Here is a 14,887-nt window from a genome sequence, read left to right on the forward strand (position 1 = left end):
AAATGTCCTGACATTAAAACCACCAGGCCACTGTCACCGAGCCTTCTTCCTAATGCACTAACTGCAGATTCCAACTATACCGCAGGCATTTATTGTTATTATTTAAAAAAACAAAAAAACACAAGGAATTTCAGTAATAATTTTATTTGACTTGACTACCCGAGCTAAGAGAAACATAAGAATAAAGGTGGATGTAGATGACTCAAACGTCCATTGACGATGTAACTTTATGCGCTTTCCACCCATTTGTTTGTCTTCTGGTCCACTATTATGGCTATTTGTCTGAGCATTCACGTTAATTAACAAAGTAAAGACAGGAAAATAGCAAAAGTGAGCAGGTTGGGTGGAGGCAAAAAGGGAGGCAAACATTGTCGCTAACATTCGGATACAAATAACGTCATAGAGCGCCGCTGAATTACAAAAAGCACTCCAATTCTGGAGGCTTCAGGGTTGAAAAAAAGCAAACAAACGAGAAAAAAAAAAAAAACCCGCTGCCTTTTTGCTGGGTCAGCTTTGTGCTTGACCTGCTCCAACATAAAAACGAGGCCCAAAGTGGTGGCAATCCATCAGGTGTGATGCCCTAATGTGTTCTCTGTGTGTTTAGCTGGTGGCTCCTGGCCATCTGCAAAAAGCTGTGGATCCCTTGAGTCATTATCTTTTCACGCTGCCTCATCTCAACACAACACGCGTGGTACATCACTTTGTTTAATGATTAAATAGTATATTATGTAGGGCTTTCCAGTGCTGACTTCTAGTCAAAGGACGTGAACGCTTTTTGCACGAGTTGTGGGGTTCCTGCCGGACAGAACGTAGACAACTGTCACACGGGCTCTCGGGGGGGCCAGATTGTGTGTTGCCTTCACACATGGTCTGGAGATGGTGATTCACAACATTGTGTTGGATTACCAGCATGAGTCGAAACAAAACAAAAACAAAAACCAAACCATAGGAGTTGACGCGGATGTGGCCTTAATGAAATGCTCTTATGTTGCCGTCAGCATGTGCGCCTCTTTGCGCGAGCTTTATGGCCGTTTGGCTTATGAGCAGACGAGTCCGCCGAAGACGGGGTATGTATTTGTAATCGTGTTAAGGGGTGGAAATCAAATATGCTAGATTAAATGACAAAACAAACAGATGTGTGTCTCCCTGTAATGTGGGAAAACAAGGGCGTGGTAGACAGATCTAATAAAGCAGGCAGTATGGTGGCAATAAGCTGCGTTAAGTAAGCTTGATTCCATCTATTAACACTGTTTACCATCTCCTTTATTACCTCGTGATGAATTGCAGCCCTTAGCAAAGCTGTGCTAATTCAAATAAGATTTAAATACGTTTGCTGCTAAATCAAATGAGATTTCAGCGTGTTTGTGCGCTTGTATTCCTTTCCGAGCTATTTTTACGCTGATGACTCCCTTTAAAATCAAAATTGCCACAAAAGGGCTTGTCATGACTACGTGTCACAGTGTTTTCCTCAGTGTTTTTATGCTTTCGCGTGCGTGAGTAGATTGATGGCTTCATGTACAGCCAAGTCATAAGGTGACAAAGAGTGTGTTAAGGTTTTACAGCAATCTGCTCACCGGTGGAATATTGGTTAGATTCCAAGGGCCTGGAGTACATCAGACATACGGCAAAACAGCTGCTGCTGTACGAAAGATAAGCTAAACTCTCCATCATGCCATGTGACAGCTCAGAGAGCAACGCTGCACACATCGATCTCCATAGGCTTTTCACGGCACGTCAGCTTCTGAATATATCTGCCGCTGTGAAAAAGGTAGCCTGAGGGTCCGGGAAATGCGGAAGGGGGGCGGGAGTGAAATTCAGGTGAGGATATGGTTAATAAGGAGGTAGAGTGAATATGAAAAGGGAGGTGAGACAACTCCCGAATGAGCGTAAGTTGAAAGAAGAAGAATGGGGAAGGAAAAGAAAAGGAAAACAGGAAGGGTGTTGCAACAGAACGCGCGTCCTCCCAGGAGACTTATACCCTAAAGGAATACTATGATCACTGCTATGTACGTGTGCGTGTGCATGTGCGTGTGTGTCACAGTAGGCGGCGTCTGTATGAACTCTCGCACAGTTTATTTATGATGGCTCCCCGCTGACGGTTACTGAGACGGAGAACAACCTGCTAGCGACTGTGTGCTTTTCAGCTTCGCCCGCCATGCAGTCGCTCACTTTTCATTCCCTCAGATAAAGTGTGGGCGTTTACATGTTACTTAGACCAACAGCCACAAGCCTGGTTTGGGTAAGACTCGGAAGAAGAAGATGCGTGTATATTCACGTTTCATTTAATTAAAAATTAAGACAAAAATATGGTATTAATCACCAGGCATTTATGACGTTATGTAACATGTATGTGTGTGAAGTGTGAGACGGTGCTATTTTAAACTGAAGTGACACAGGGGGCGGAAAACGATCTAAATCAATTTATGTATACACATTAGTCACGGTTGTTGTGCATTAGAGAATCTCTGAAAGATTGTGGTTTCTCGATTGACCATTTTTAATTTAAATGAACAGTAGGGCCGGTACTTACTGTTGTTGTAGCCCCTGTGGTTTCACCAGCCACAGAAATGGGAACAGATAAGTAAATAAATACAGTGCTGTGCTGGTTGCTGCGTTTCTGTTAAGTGACTCATTTGTATAAAATGAGATTGAAAACGCAGCAAAATGGCAGCACTTTATCAAAAGTTCTCTTCTTGTGTCCAGTAGTAGTCAGTGGTCAGTCCACTGCTTGTTCCATACAAGCTTGAGAATCAGTTATAACAAATGGAGGGGAGCATCACAACCAACAATTGAGTTGGTGTAATGAATACATTTTTTTTCCTTTGTTTTATTTTACTTAAAATGCCAACCGTTTTTGAAAAATGGCATTTTTCTTGCTAACCGCCACAGCTTAAATCAAAATATAGGGGGTGGCGCCAACCAGCTATGGTAGTGTACAGGGTACCCCAGACTCGAGTCCATGACCTCCCACCGCATGTTGGTAACTTAATGAGAGATGCACAAAGTCCAGCAGCAAGGCAGACGAAAGATCCTCTGAGGGACGGAGAGAGCCGGGACAGACACAGGGGCCGTTACCTGTAGAAAAACGGAAGGAAGGGAAGACAGATAGAAAGCGCAGAATACAGACATATACACAACCAGGTGCCCCTGAATGAAACAACGATATGAACTACAATAAAAGCTTTAGTCGCACCATATCGTTTTAGGCTCAGCAACAAACTTCATTCCTTCAGCTTCAATAGTTTTCTTTTCTCTTTTCTTTCTGCAGCTACCAAACTGTTCCTTGCCGATAACACCTAGAGTTTCGAGTTTGTTTTTACGCTTTCGTTCCTTGACTTTTGTCCTCTCATGCTGGACATGAGACTGTCGGTGCATGAGGGTGAGGGTCGGTACATGGTGTTTAATCCTGTTTCCTCCAATCCGGTTGAACATTTTTTGTTCATTTTTGACTTTTACTTATTTAAAAATCTTATTTTTTTAATTATCCTTTAAACAGTTTTCTATGTGTATCTCTTAAAAATAGTCCCAAGAGAGTGGATGGATACATTTTTTTTTATTTCTCCGTGTGTTGGTTTTTGTCCTTATCCAGTGTAATCTGTACAATCAGAACCCAGCATTGAGCCCATGTGAGAGGTGGCCATTGTGTAATCACTCGGGAATACTCTGCTCACTGCATGGTGGAATAGGGGGAATGAGTGAGTCGAATGAAAGTGTTTTATGTAATTTAAGCTTGACTTACAGAACTGTTGTGCTGGTTGCCTGGTAACTGTAATACTCTGAGATACAAGTGCAGAGAGTCTAGTGAATAAGACTCCCACCAATTTTTTCTCTCTTCCTCGCCGCTTGTCTTCTCCCTCTTCCTATAGCCGTCTATATATTCCGCTGTTGTTGCGAGTGAAGTGCTGTAAAAGCCTATATGTTTTTTTGTTTTTGTTTTTTTTCACAGGTCTTTGACTCAGAGGTATCACAGAGCCACAGTAGTGACAGCAAGCTCGTACCTTGACAGCAGCGATGAAAGGCAGGGATAGAGCGAGGTCTCAGACTTCTGTTGAGGGAATATTTCACAAAGCCATCAGTTTCATGTAGGAAGCAGTGTTGGTTGAGATGTGGCCTTTTTCTCCACTGGGACCTCTCCGTGTTGACCAGCAAAACAGCACCAAGGTGTGAAATTGTCACCGGATGTCTCCGCTCTGTGTGTGAGGAACAGTCGATCCCTTGTGGGTTGTACTTTTTGAATCAGTCTCATTCGCCACCTGAAGTGCACTGAATGCACCGTGATCCCAGAGACTTAAACTATATGTAAATTGCATTTGAGAATGTACTACCAATCACGGGAAATTATCAGTTTTTCCACATTGTCGCTTCCTCAGTCTACGTACTTTGCACCTTGACAACTTGTGAAGTAGTACTAGCGAAGCGTAATCACCTCCATCAGCCGGTGAAAATTGACTATCAGCATTTATTAGCACTCAAGATGCAAACAGAACAACGTCTGTGCGAGAGTCGGAGGAGTGGTCGGACTGTTCAGCAGCCTGTCGGCGTCTCAAGGCCGCCTTCCAGGATTAGTTTGCGCTCCCCTCTTTGACCGTGAATTTAGAATTCCGTATTAAAAGTCCGCATTTGTTGTTTTCGAAGGCCCGAGTCGATAATCGAAAAGAAACCAAAATCATTTTTTATAACCTGCAGACTCGGGCACCTGCAGTGAGATTCTCTTTGTTCTCCCTCCCTCCCTCATTCTTTTTCAGACGCTGTCTCTTAGAGCCGTACACGTTTTCAGGCTCACTGGAGGCATTCCAATAGATCCATCAATTTAGCAAAGCAGTGTGTGTGAAGCATAAGAGTCGTTCCCTCGGGACGCGCGCACAAACACACAGGCGCGCACACGCGCACGCGCGCACACTAATAGACAATCTATGTTGTTTATTTGGCTCTCCTCAGTGTTTTTACTGGCAGCGTGTCTCGGAGGTGATGCTCGAGTGTCGGTTCGGTCCTCTATGTCGTGCCTCCTTTTTTTTTGTGTGTGTGTGTGTTTTTTTTTTTCATACACGGCCTGTATGGTTTTCACCAAACTGCTTATTGGATACTCCCATATCATGGCATATTCTCTGCTAGACAACAGCCCTGTCTGGTCTCCTCTCCACTGATTACAGGGCTGTCAGTCACAGCGTAATATGATGGCGCACCCTCGTGTGCGTGCGCCGAGCACACACACACACATCCATGCATACAAACCGTCACTCCCTGCATGTCTTCCATAAAGCTGACGGCGTGTACGAATCAGATAAAAACAAGATAATCAACTGTAAAATTTTCATAAAGTCTGTAATTTCCACTTGATATCCAATGAAGCGTCACTAATCGACAGGATGCCGCGTACGGTATGCCCCGTATCCTTATGGGTCCCGCGAGCTGATTACGAGGAAACAAGCTTCCTTGCGCGATCCAGACGATGTGACATGACTAATTAAAAGATGCCACGCTGTAAGGTCTCAATTTGCAGATGAGCTAAATCAGGACATTCTCTTCCAGGGTTGAATGATCCGGGGAGGGTTCAGCACTTTTGATTGACGGTGAAGATAAAGACAATGCTGTTTTTTTGCAAATATGCGACAGAGACACACTGTTCTCCCTACAGTTGTCTAATCGGTTGCTGTCTTTGTCCTTTTCCTCCTCCTTGCTGTCCATCCAACCCCTCTTGTCTACTTAGGGACTCCAGTGATGGCTTCAAAAGGCAAAGTTCGAGGTGAGTTGTGGCTGCTGCTGCTGCTGCTGCTGCTGCTGGTATCCCTGCTGCACCTTTAAATCAAGCTAACAGCATAAAAGGGACTTTACGTTTGGGCTTAAAAAAATAAATTGACGGCTGTCTTCTTCTGTTGTTTTTTATATATATATATTTGCAGTGTTTTTTTCATTCAGTAATTTTGAATTCCATTTCATTTTTTTTTTTTTTAAATACGCCACTTTGTTCTAATCTGAGTTTAATGTGTTTTAGTAAACATACAAAATTGCACTATGCATAATTGCTCACTTGTCAGTACCCAAGCAGTGATAAAATGGCTTTCTTGGGATTTGAATGTGTGTTGAATGTGTAGTTTTGAAATTACAGCTCTACTGCGACAAAAAAAAAAAAAAAAAAAAAAAAACACTTATTACTGTCAGTTTTTCAGATCTGTTGGTAAATGATCAGTTTTATAAACACAGAAAATGACAGTGTGAGGTCACAAGATTAAGAGCGTTTAATTGTGAGATAATGTCCACAGTGGCAACAAATTGCAAAGATCAAAATCTCCAATTCACTCCGTCTGCAAGACGGCAGTGACAACAGATTAAAGATCAGAGAGTCAGAGAGGAGTGGCGGAGTGTTTATTTGAGAGGAGGCGAAATGATTTCATTCCGTGTGCTTCAGCAAATATGCTTTTCAAAAACTAAGAATTTAGTCAGCCACGATTATAATCTCCTTCTGTTTAGTTACCATCTTTGACTAATGACTGCAGGCGCATAACACAGTCACTTGTCGCGGAGCGATGTCATCACGAGTCAGACGAGAGGGTTGGTATCGGCTAAGGGTCGGCATACCTGATAAACCTACTGCAAATCAAAGGGTATTGAAGAATAGTCAATAGATATGATGCAGTGGTTATTTTTGTGTTCCTTAAGTGATCCCGATCTTGCCACGTTCCCAAATGAGTAAATCAGGACTTGAAAATTTCCGATAAGGGCTGATCAGTTCAAACTTCATTCTACCACATGACAATGACCACAAATTATTGCCTTAATCCGATTTTAACCGGACAACTTAAGTGCATGTAAACACGTTACTCCAACTAGAATCGTAATTCTCTTCATCCGATTAAGACGCCCGGTTAATGCGATTGGAAATCTATTTTCTCCAGCATGTATACGCTTAATCGGACTTTTAACTGGACAACGCGTGTGCGCATGCGCCACAACCAGTGCGCTGGCGTATGACCCTGGAACAAAAACATCCAAGAAAGCCGGTCGCAGAAGAAGATGAAGGTAAACAGATCTGGTAGAATCACCATAAGTAGCGCGCACTTTACATCCGAGATTAAAAATGAATCACTATTATCCATCTGCTTGTTGTTTGAAATGCCGGTCTGACGCTAACTTTGCATATATCGCCACCTAGTGTGGAGGAGAGGGACATGTTAGTTACCCATCAGTTATTCTATTTCCGCCGTTGCATGTAAACTGGGACAAGGACCGCGTTCAGAAAGTCGAATTTCGAGCATAGCTGATTAAGTCGCGCATGTAAACGCATGTAAACGCATGTAAACGCACTGACACTCACAGGAAGTGTGAGGCAGATGAAACCAAATCGTCTATCCAGACTTTGGTGGTGTCGTCTTTTTCTAATTGACTGTTGCAGTCTACCACCATCTTAAGGAGTAACATGCCTCGTCATGTTGCTATCAGTATGCATTTTGTGGGTTGGGTGCTCCTGCCTCTGCCCTAACCCTAACAATTCTGCATATTCTTCACTTCTCATATTGTTGCTTCTCCCTGCTCAGAAGTTATTCAATTTCAAACTCCGCTCTCTGCATTTGTTTGACTGTAACATCTCAGTTTTATTCACTGTTGAGCAGCCTCCTCTCTTTAAAGGCCGCCCTCACCTGACTATCCTCCTTCTAGCTTATTGTATAGGAAATGCATCGCACTCTTAATAGAGGAACAGAAGATGTGTACATCAGAGTCAAGCACATGTCTCCGTCCTCTCTCTCTAACCATTAAAATGAGGCGATTGGTAGGAAAAACATAACAAGCCTGATAAGATTCTTTCCAATCAGTGGGTGGATAAAGGAGTTCACCTTAAAGCATTGATGCATCAGTGTGTGTATGACTGAAGGCCGGAGTGTCTGGTTAAGGGTGCCTTTATGCTTTTGTTAACGTATAGAGTATATAGTGCAGCCAATTACTGTGTGTGTATATATGTTTTTTTTTTTCATTTGGTTTTTCTTTACTGGTAAAAGATTAAATCAGGGTTGTTTAAAGAATATGTGGGAACATATTGGCACTTCTCATGGATGTGTCGTGTGGGACTTACTGGTTAAGTTCCTAAAACCACATAGAGATATACACGGATCAGGACCACTGTAATTTAAAGTGATTTTATGTTATATCCAGCTGATATAATATCAGCTGGATATAATAAATATAAACTGGAAGGTGGTTGAGAACAACAGGGCCAAGTTTCTGTGGGACTTCAGCTTCCAACCCGGACATAGCGGGTGGTGGACAAAGAGCAGACGAGGGTGGTGGTGATAGATGTGGCGACGCCAGCTGACGCCAACGTCAGAAAGAAGGAGCATGAAAAGGTTGAGAAGTAGCGAGGTTGGACAGAGCAGCTGGAACAGATGTGGAAGGTTAAGGCGAGCATGGTAGTAGGAGCGCTCGGGGCATCGACCTCCAAACTGGGAGAGTGGCTCCAACAGATCCCGGGAACAACACCTGAGGCCTCAGCCCAGAAGAGCACAATCTTAGGAACAGCTGAGATACTGAGCCTGTGGAGCCTTCAAACTCCCAGTCCTCTGGTAGAGGACCTGAGCTTGAGGATGGACACAGATACACAGATAGTATATAGCAGCAATTTGTGTCAAACAGTCATTTCATTTGAGCAAATGAACTCCTACTTAGATGTTTTGCAACATGTATTGCAGTCTTTCCTATTAGCCACATACAGTAAGTGCACAATCATAATGTCTTTTACTCACTTTCAATCAGTTTTACTAATTTCCCCTGCAGGAGTCCGCACCATTCTCACCCATTCATTCACTCAAAAAAATAACTAAATAAATTGGTCAATGAACCTATCTGGGTTTTTCAAACCTTGCAAAATGAATGAATGAATGAATTAATTAATTATAAGAATTGGATTGCTAAAAGACATCGTGCAACCAGAAAGCACAGTGCAGGAGGTCTCACCGAGCTAATGGTCGCCAACGAACGAACACCAGGTGATCACAAACATCTTTTATCACATCATTGTGTACCGTATATACGTCTTTGGTGCTAGATCAAGCAGTGTGATTTACAGTGTCGGCACTAGTTGGACATCTTTCAGTGTCTTTTTTTTTTTGTTGCCAATTTAGCATGCTGAATTAGGGCCAGAATGAGTTGGAAGAATGAATAAACTGTAGACCAGCTGATCAACATAATTCAGAACAGCTCTGTACGACAGTTTGTGGCTTGCCTCCCAGCAGAAAAGGTGCTCTTCCAGTTTCTCCTTTTCGATGCCGACTGCAGACTACTGCCACTTGCTGGTATGAACAGCAATTTGTAGTTTTTTTTGTTTTGTTTTTTTCACATAAGACATACAGAACCTACACCGATCAGCCATGACATTAAAACCAACTTCCTAAAACTATGTTGTGCCTCCAAAACCATCCTGACTCATCTGAGAATATACATGGGCCTTCTGAGGGTGTCCTGTGCTGCCTTTAAACAAAATGTTGTTGGTGGGTCAATCCATATCCTTTGTGTCCTTTGGGTTGAGGGGAGGAGCCTCCGTGGATCAGACTTGTTCCACTGCATCCCACAGATACTTGATCAGTTTGGATCTAGGGAGTTTGGAGGCCAGGGAAACACCTTGTGCTGTTTCTTGAGTTGTTCTTAAACGTTTTTTGTGTGTATGCTTGTGTTATAGGCAGTTTAGGCTACTGCATCAATTAGCTATGTCAACAATGCAGAGCATATGCAACCCTCCCCAGAAATGTAACTAGACGTAGACCACAAGAGCTGCGGCATACTGTGGTCCACTCGGCGGTAACATATTTCCACTTTAGTATTTCCAGCTGCTTCTCCTTCTCCGTATTTTTTTGATTGTGTTGAATCAATAAAGATGTAACACAACGAGGAAAGAAGTTGAAAGTGAAGGAGGAAAATGAAGCAGGGAGTAGAAACAAAAAGGAACCCGACTGACAAGAATGACACAGAGCCGACGTTTGGAGGCGTTGTTACAGAGCGAGCCAGACTGACAAAGTATAAATGGCTCGCTCCGGCGCAGGCTGTGCGCGTAAGTTATGGCGTGTCCCGCATGTCCTTAAATGAGCTTTTAGGCTGCGTCCTGCTGGGGATGACTGCTGCCATTGCTGTAGGGTATGGGGGCCTGGTCTGGTGTAGGTGGGTGGTACGTGTCTGAGAAACATCCACGCTAACGAATGCCAGGTCCAAACGTTTCCCAGCAGAACATGGTCAAAGTTATTCACTTCTCCTATCAGTGGTTTTATTGTTGTGGCTGTCGTGTTTCTGATGTGTGTAGCATTTTCGGTACAGGCAACGTGAGATGATGTCACAGTCTTCGCCTGAATTTTTTTAAGGTTGGTTTAGTGAGTATGTGACTTAACATATAACACATATAACATTGCTTATGATACATTAAGTTGTGCTACAGGCAACCACATGAACCCCATATTTCTTTTTTTTTAGCTTACAATTGTTCACATAAATTCACTTTTAAATGTCAACAGCAGTTTGTGTTTCGAGTCGACATGAGTTATGTAACACAGGCTCACAGCTACTGTGGTCGGTTGTTGATCGGGACGCATCAGCAGACCAATCTTCAAATATCTAATGTAGTGTTTGTGGAACACGGAAATTGTGCCCAAGTCTGTCCCCCAGTCCAACGATTTGTTTCTCTTTTGATCTTATTGCGGTTTACTTTTGCCTTTATTTCTCACATAGTTTGAAAACTTCTCCTTCAAACAAGTGGTATTTTACAGATTAGACTTTATTTTACTGAGTAAAATTCATTTATTTTTAATCACACTCTCTGCCAGAGGAAAAGGAGTAAAAAAAAAAAAAAAAAGTAACAGCATGTCATTTAAAATACACAGTCCGCACTCTCATCGCTGTCAGTTATGAGAGTTTCCTCAAAGTCTGTGTTGGAATGTAGTCGTGCTTCGTTAGAACGGCCTGAGCTTCGCTTTGAGAGGGGGAGATCAACAGCATCAACACTGCCATTGTGAGCCGCGGCTGGGAGTTGTATTTAAAGAGCACTGCAGCAAAGCAAATCTGACATGAGCCAAAATGATAAGAGCTGTTTTTAAAACCAGCTCTTTCTGCCCACTGAGTCTCGCAGCCCCGCCCCGCCCACCCCCTCCCCCCCTCAGGGCTGGAGAGCATTTCCCCAGATCACTCTTAAATGAACAGTATCTGTCAACACATCACTACACATTAGAAAATCACGCTGTGCCGTGTTGATTTGGGGAATTTGGGAGTTTTTGGTGGCAGCAGTGATTAGTCTGATTTCCCGTGTGAATGCCGCCCTAGCCCGCTATCATTCTGCTCTCGCCCCGAATGAAAGCACAAGGAATAAATTCCTCCGCGTGATAAAAAGAAGATGAAGTCAAGCGCATTTTTCTGCATCAGTCTGAGAAAAAGCCACAATAAATCTGATTTTCCTGACCTTATGCTTTAATGGCATTTAATTTACCAAAACTACTAAGCCAGCAAGTGTGAATTTGCCTGCATATATTGCTTGGCCTTATAAAGAGGGAACGGAGGGGAGCATTTGAGGCCAGATGTTCTGTGTGAACGCGCCAGATCTTTTCCTTTCCGTCTTTGTAGTGCTGGGATCTTGCCTTTTCTAAAAAAAAAAAAAAAAAGACTAAATTTATTATAGCAGTTAGCGTACAGGGTGTTCATTTTCATCATCCAGGAACAAGAACACACATACAAGTACATTACTAAGAAGCAAACATAAGCACACGGAGAGAGGTGCTTATACCCGCTTACGTTTTATGCATAAATCAGACACACGTCTTTGTCTCGGAACGCATTTAAAATATTGTTCTTTGGCTCCTGCGCTCGCCTCGCTTATCTTCGTTACCTCCGTTTCCACGTCTTACTTATCAAATTGTGTACTTCCATCCTTGTCCACGGCTCGCCCGTGCTCTCAGCGTCTTCTGCTTGATTTCTGCCAGCTGGAAGAAAGCAGTGCATGAAGTATTTATGAAGGCCAGGTTTACCTCTGTCATAAAACCATGAGATGTCTGACCTTGGCTCGGAGAGGATAGTGAGATCCCTGGCCGTTCTGGACGGGGCAGGCCTGAACCGAGGCAGCGCTCACGCAGAGAATGGGCAGAGCTTTATATCCCTGCCCTTTAAATTGATGCGGCCGGATGAAGGGCAGGAATGCAAGGCAAATGATACGAGCCTCTGGAAGCGTGCATGGTCGCCAGTTTGAAGTTTGTTTGTGTGCGTTTTTTTGTAAATCTTGATGTATAGCGCCGGCTCCTGAAAAGCAACATTGCACAGAAGTTCAGATGTGGCAGTTTTTTGTTTTTTCTGCAGCAGCAAAAAAAAAAAAAAAAAAAGAAAGAAAAAAGGTAGAAACTGTTGTGCGCTCTGGCATGTTTGTTTCTTGTAGTGCTTTGTACACAGGAGAAGGTGCTATCACATGAAAAAGTCTTCCTTGATGTTTGTCACTACCTTAACAACGTCTGTTAACACCGTTCACACCCCAGATGCTACTGGAAACAACCTCCCCCTTCAAAATAAGCCTCTCTCATTCATGCCACGCTCAAACAACACCTAACCGCACCACCGATGAGTAGGTGATATTTTGTTGATCTGACTCCAAGGGCTGAGTTGGATGTCAAGTTTGTGATGGCAGCACCAGCAGCTGCCCGGTCTAATTACAGTATGTAAATGACAACAGCACTGCCATAGCCAGCCTCTCTGGTGTCGGATAATTAATTTCCTATCTCCAGATCAGAAATATCTGTCCTGAGGTGGTTGTACACCAGCACTGAATACAAAGGTAGCTCCACCCTCTGCAGGAGTTGCATTCAATTTGCTCACAGCTGGAATCTTATCGGTGTCAGAAGACTATGTTTGGATTTTTGCACACACACACACACACACACGCGCCTAAACAAAAATGAACGGACTGATCGTTTGCAAACAGAAAAGAGAACAAAGCCAAACTGTGAGGTTTAATTGCTTTAGTTAGAAGAAACCTGTACAATAAAATACGGTGTTTTTCTAATAAATATACACCAATCAGGAATAAAATTATGACCGCTTGTAGTTGCTGGCACATCAGTCATGCCTTCATTGACAAATGTTAGCTTAAACGGACACACCAAACCCTATGTGAAATTTAGTCGCTCACCATATTCCCCAGAGTTGTGACAAAAAGCGTTTTTAAGTTGGTCCAGGAATTGTGCTAACCTGGCAGCTGTTAGTTCTAGGTTAGCATAGCTGTAATGCGGAAGTTGGGGGTTTTCAGGTGCTGCGTGCGGAGCGTCTTTGCGCCAGTCAGCGGTGCTTTGCCGGAATATAGTCCCAAGTCTGTATCTGCCCTAGGCAGTCCCTTTGTGTTAAATGCGTCGACATTTGCGCTCGATGTGAAGAACTAATTAGGACAATTCTTGAGTTTATTATCACTTTTGCAAATGGCTGGCTAATAGACAACACTACATTACAGCACCTATGCTAAGTTGAAGCTAACAGCTGTGCTGCTGGATTAGAACAATGCCTGGACCAATTTAAAAACGCCTTTTGTCGCTTATACATCTCTGGGGAATACGGTGAGTGACCAAATTTCGTATACGGGCGGCGTATCCCTTTAAGCGTGTTTTCAACAGAGGAAATAACATCAATAAAAGTGTAAAGGAGATGTCAGGTATTATAAATGGGTATTCATATCTAGCTATTTTCATGGGAAAATGATTCTGCTGTACACAGGTATTGTATATGGAATGTTAATTTAGTGAAAATAAACCAGTGTAAATTTGTCCACATTCCCAACAAAATGAAACGCATAATTATCTTTCGGCTGCCTCAGATTTTCCATCTTCTATCTACATGTTTAAAGGGCATCTCATGTGCGCTCCCCTCTTGACTCTTTGCTTTAAAAAGCTTCTCTATAGTTTCGTCACATGGATGAGCAGCTTTTTTTTTTTTCTTTCTTTTTTTTTTCACAGGAACATCCAATTTAATTTCTCAGTGAATACCGGGGGCTTACTTTCGACGCCAGGTGTAATCGTACCTATGAATAATGAAACGTTGATAAATCACATTTGGGATGCATGTTGGTAGAAAGTGCGAGAAAAAGAAAAAAAAAAGGTCACAGCCACGGAGAAGGAACAGGAAGGAGGAAGAAACAACGCCGTGTGCATACAGCATGTTCTCGAGAAAAAAAAAGGGAAGCAGCAAAAATTGTCTCAGTGGGAGGAAGAGCGCCAGAGTGAGGGCAGGGACTGATGATGCACTTGTCTGATACGTTATGTTCCAGGAAGTTACTACCAACATTTTGCGCCTGATATTATCAGCCAGCATTGGTTATTGCCCAGAAAAAATACCCCGACAACTTCCCTTCCTGGAAATTACAGAGCGTTTGTGTTTTTTTTTTTGTTTTTTTTCCCAGTTCTATTTTAAATATTTTACTGAAGCTCTAAATGTGTGAGGAGGCTGGAGAGTTTTTTTTTCCCGCTCAAGGACACGGTGACAGGATACGTGCCCGGTAGATGAATTCACACCAGCTCTTGAGATGATCAAACTCTTGACCTTGTGCTGTCTATCCAATCACTAAGCCACCCTACCGCCTGACACTCTGAGAATCACTCAGTCTGAAAACCTCGCGCATCCAGCTGTGTGACCACCTGTGTAACCTTACAGACACTAACTGGTCATGGCAAAGCTGTCATGTCCCATGTAATCTTCCGCATCTCATACATGATCTTCTTAGCGGGATGCGTTTCTAACAGTGAGCATCTTGGAGTTTCCGCCTCGCAGTATCCGAGTCAGTGCCTGGATGCACGTTTTCACGGTTATACTTGTAAAAATGTGACATTTTCCGCTAAAGTAATGCAGTCTAGTTTAGGTGTGATTAATCGGCTTCGTTATTTAATCATTTCGGAGG

At 43.0% G+C, this 14,887-nt stretch overlaps 1 protein-coding gene across 3 annotated transcripts in view; it reads left to right on the top strand.

Annotated features, from left to right (window-relative positions):
- The window catches only part of cadm2a (cell adhesion molecule 2a), a 200,991-nt gene that overhangs the window by 127,875 nt on the left and 58,229 nt on the right, over positions 1–14,887 (top strand). For 2 of the 3 annotated variants that reach the window (XM_047606344.1, XM_047606346.1), the window contains exon 2: positions 5,708–5,743. The exons of the other annotated variant lie outside the window; for it this stretch is intronic. In XM_047606344.1, the coding sequence (XP_047462300.1) occupies positions 5,708–5,743 (36 nt within the window). The remainder of the gene's footprint in view (positions 1–5,707; positions 5,744–14,887) is intronic. 3 annotated transcript variants of the gene reach the window in all.

This window comes from Mugil cephalus, chromosome 15 (genome assembly GCF_022458985.1).
Source record: "Mugil cephalus isolate CIBA_MC_2020 chromosome 15, CIBA_Mcephalus_1.1, whole genome shotgun sequence".
In the NCBI taxonomy this organism is placed as follows: Eukaryota; Metazoa; Chordata; class Actinopteri; order Mugiliformes; family Mugilidae; genus Mugil; species Mugil cephalus.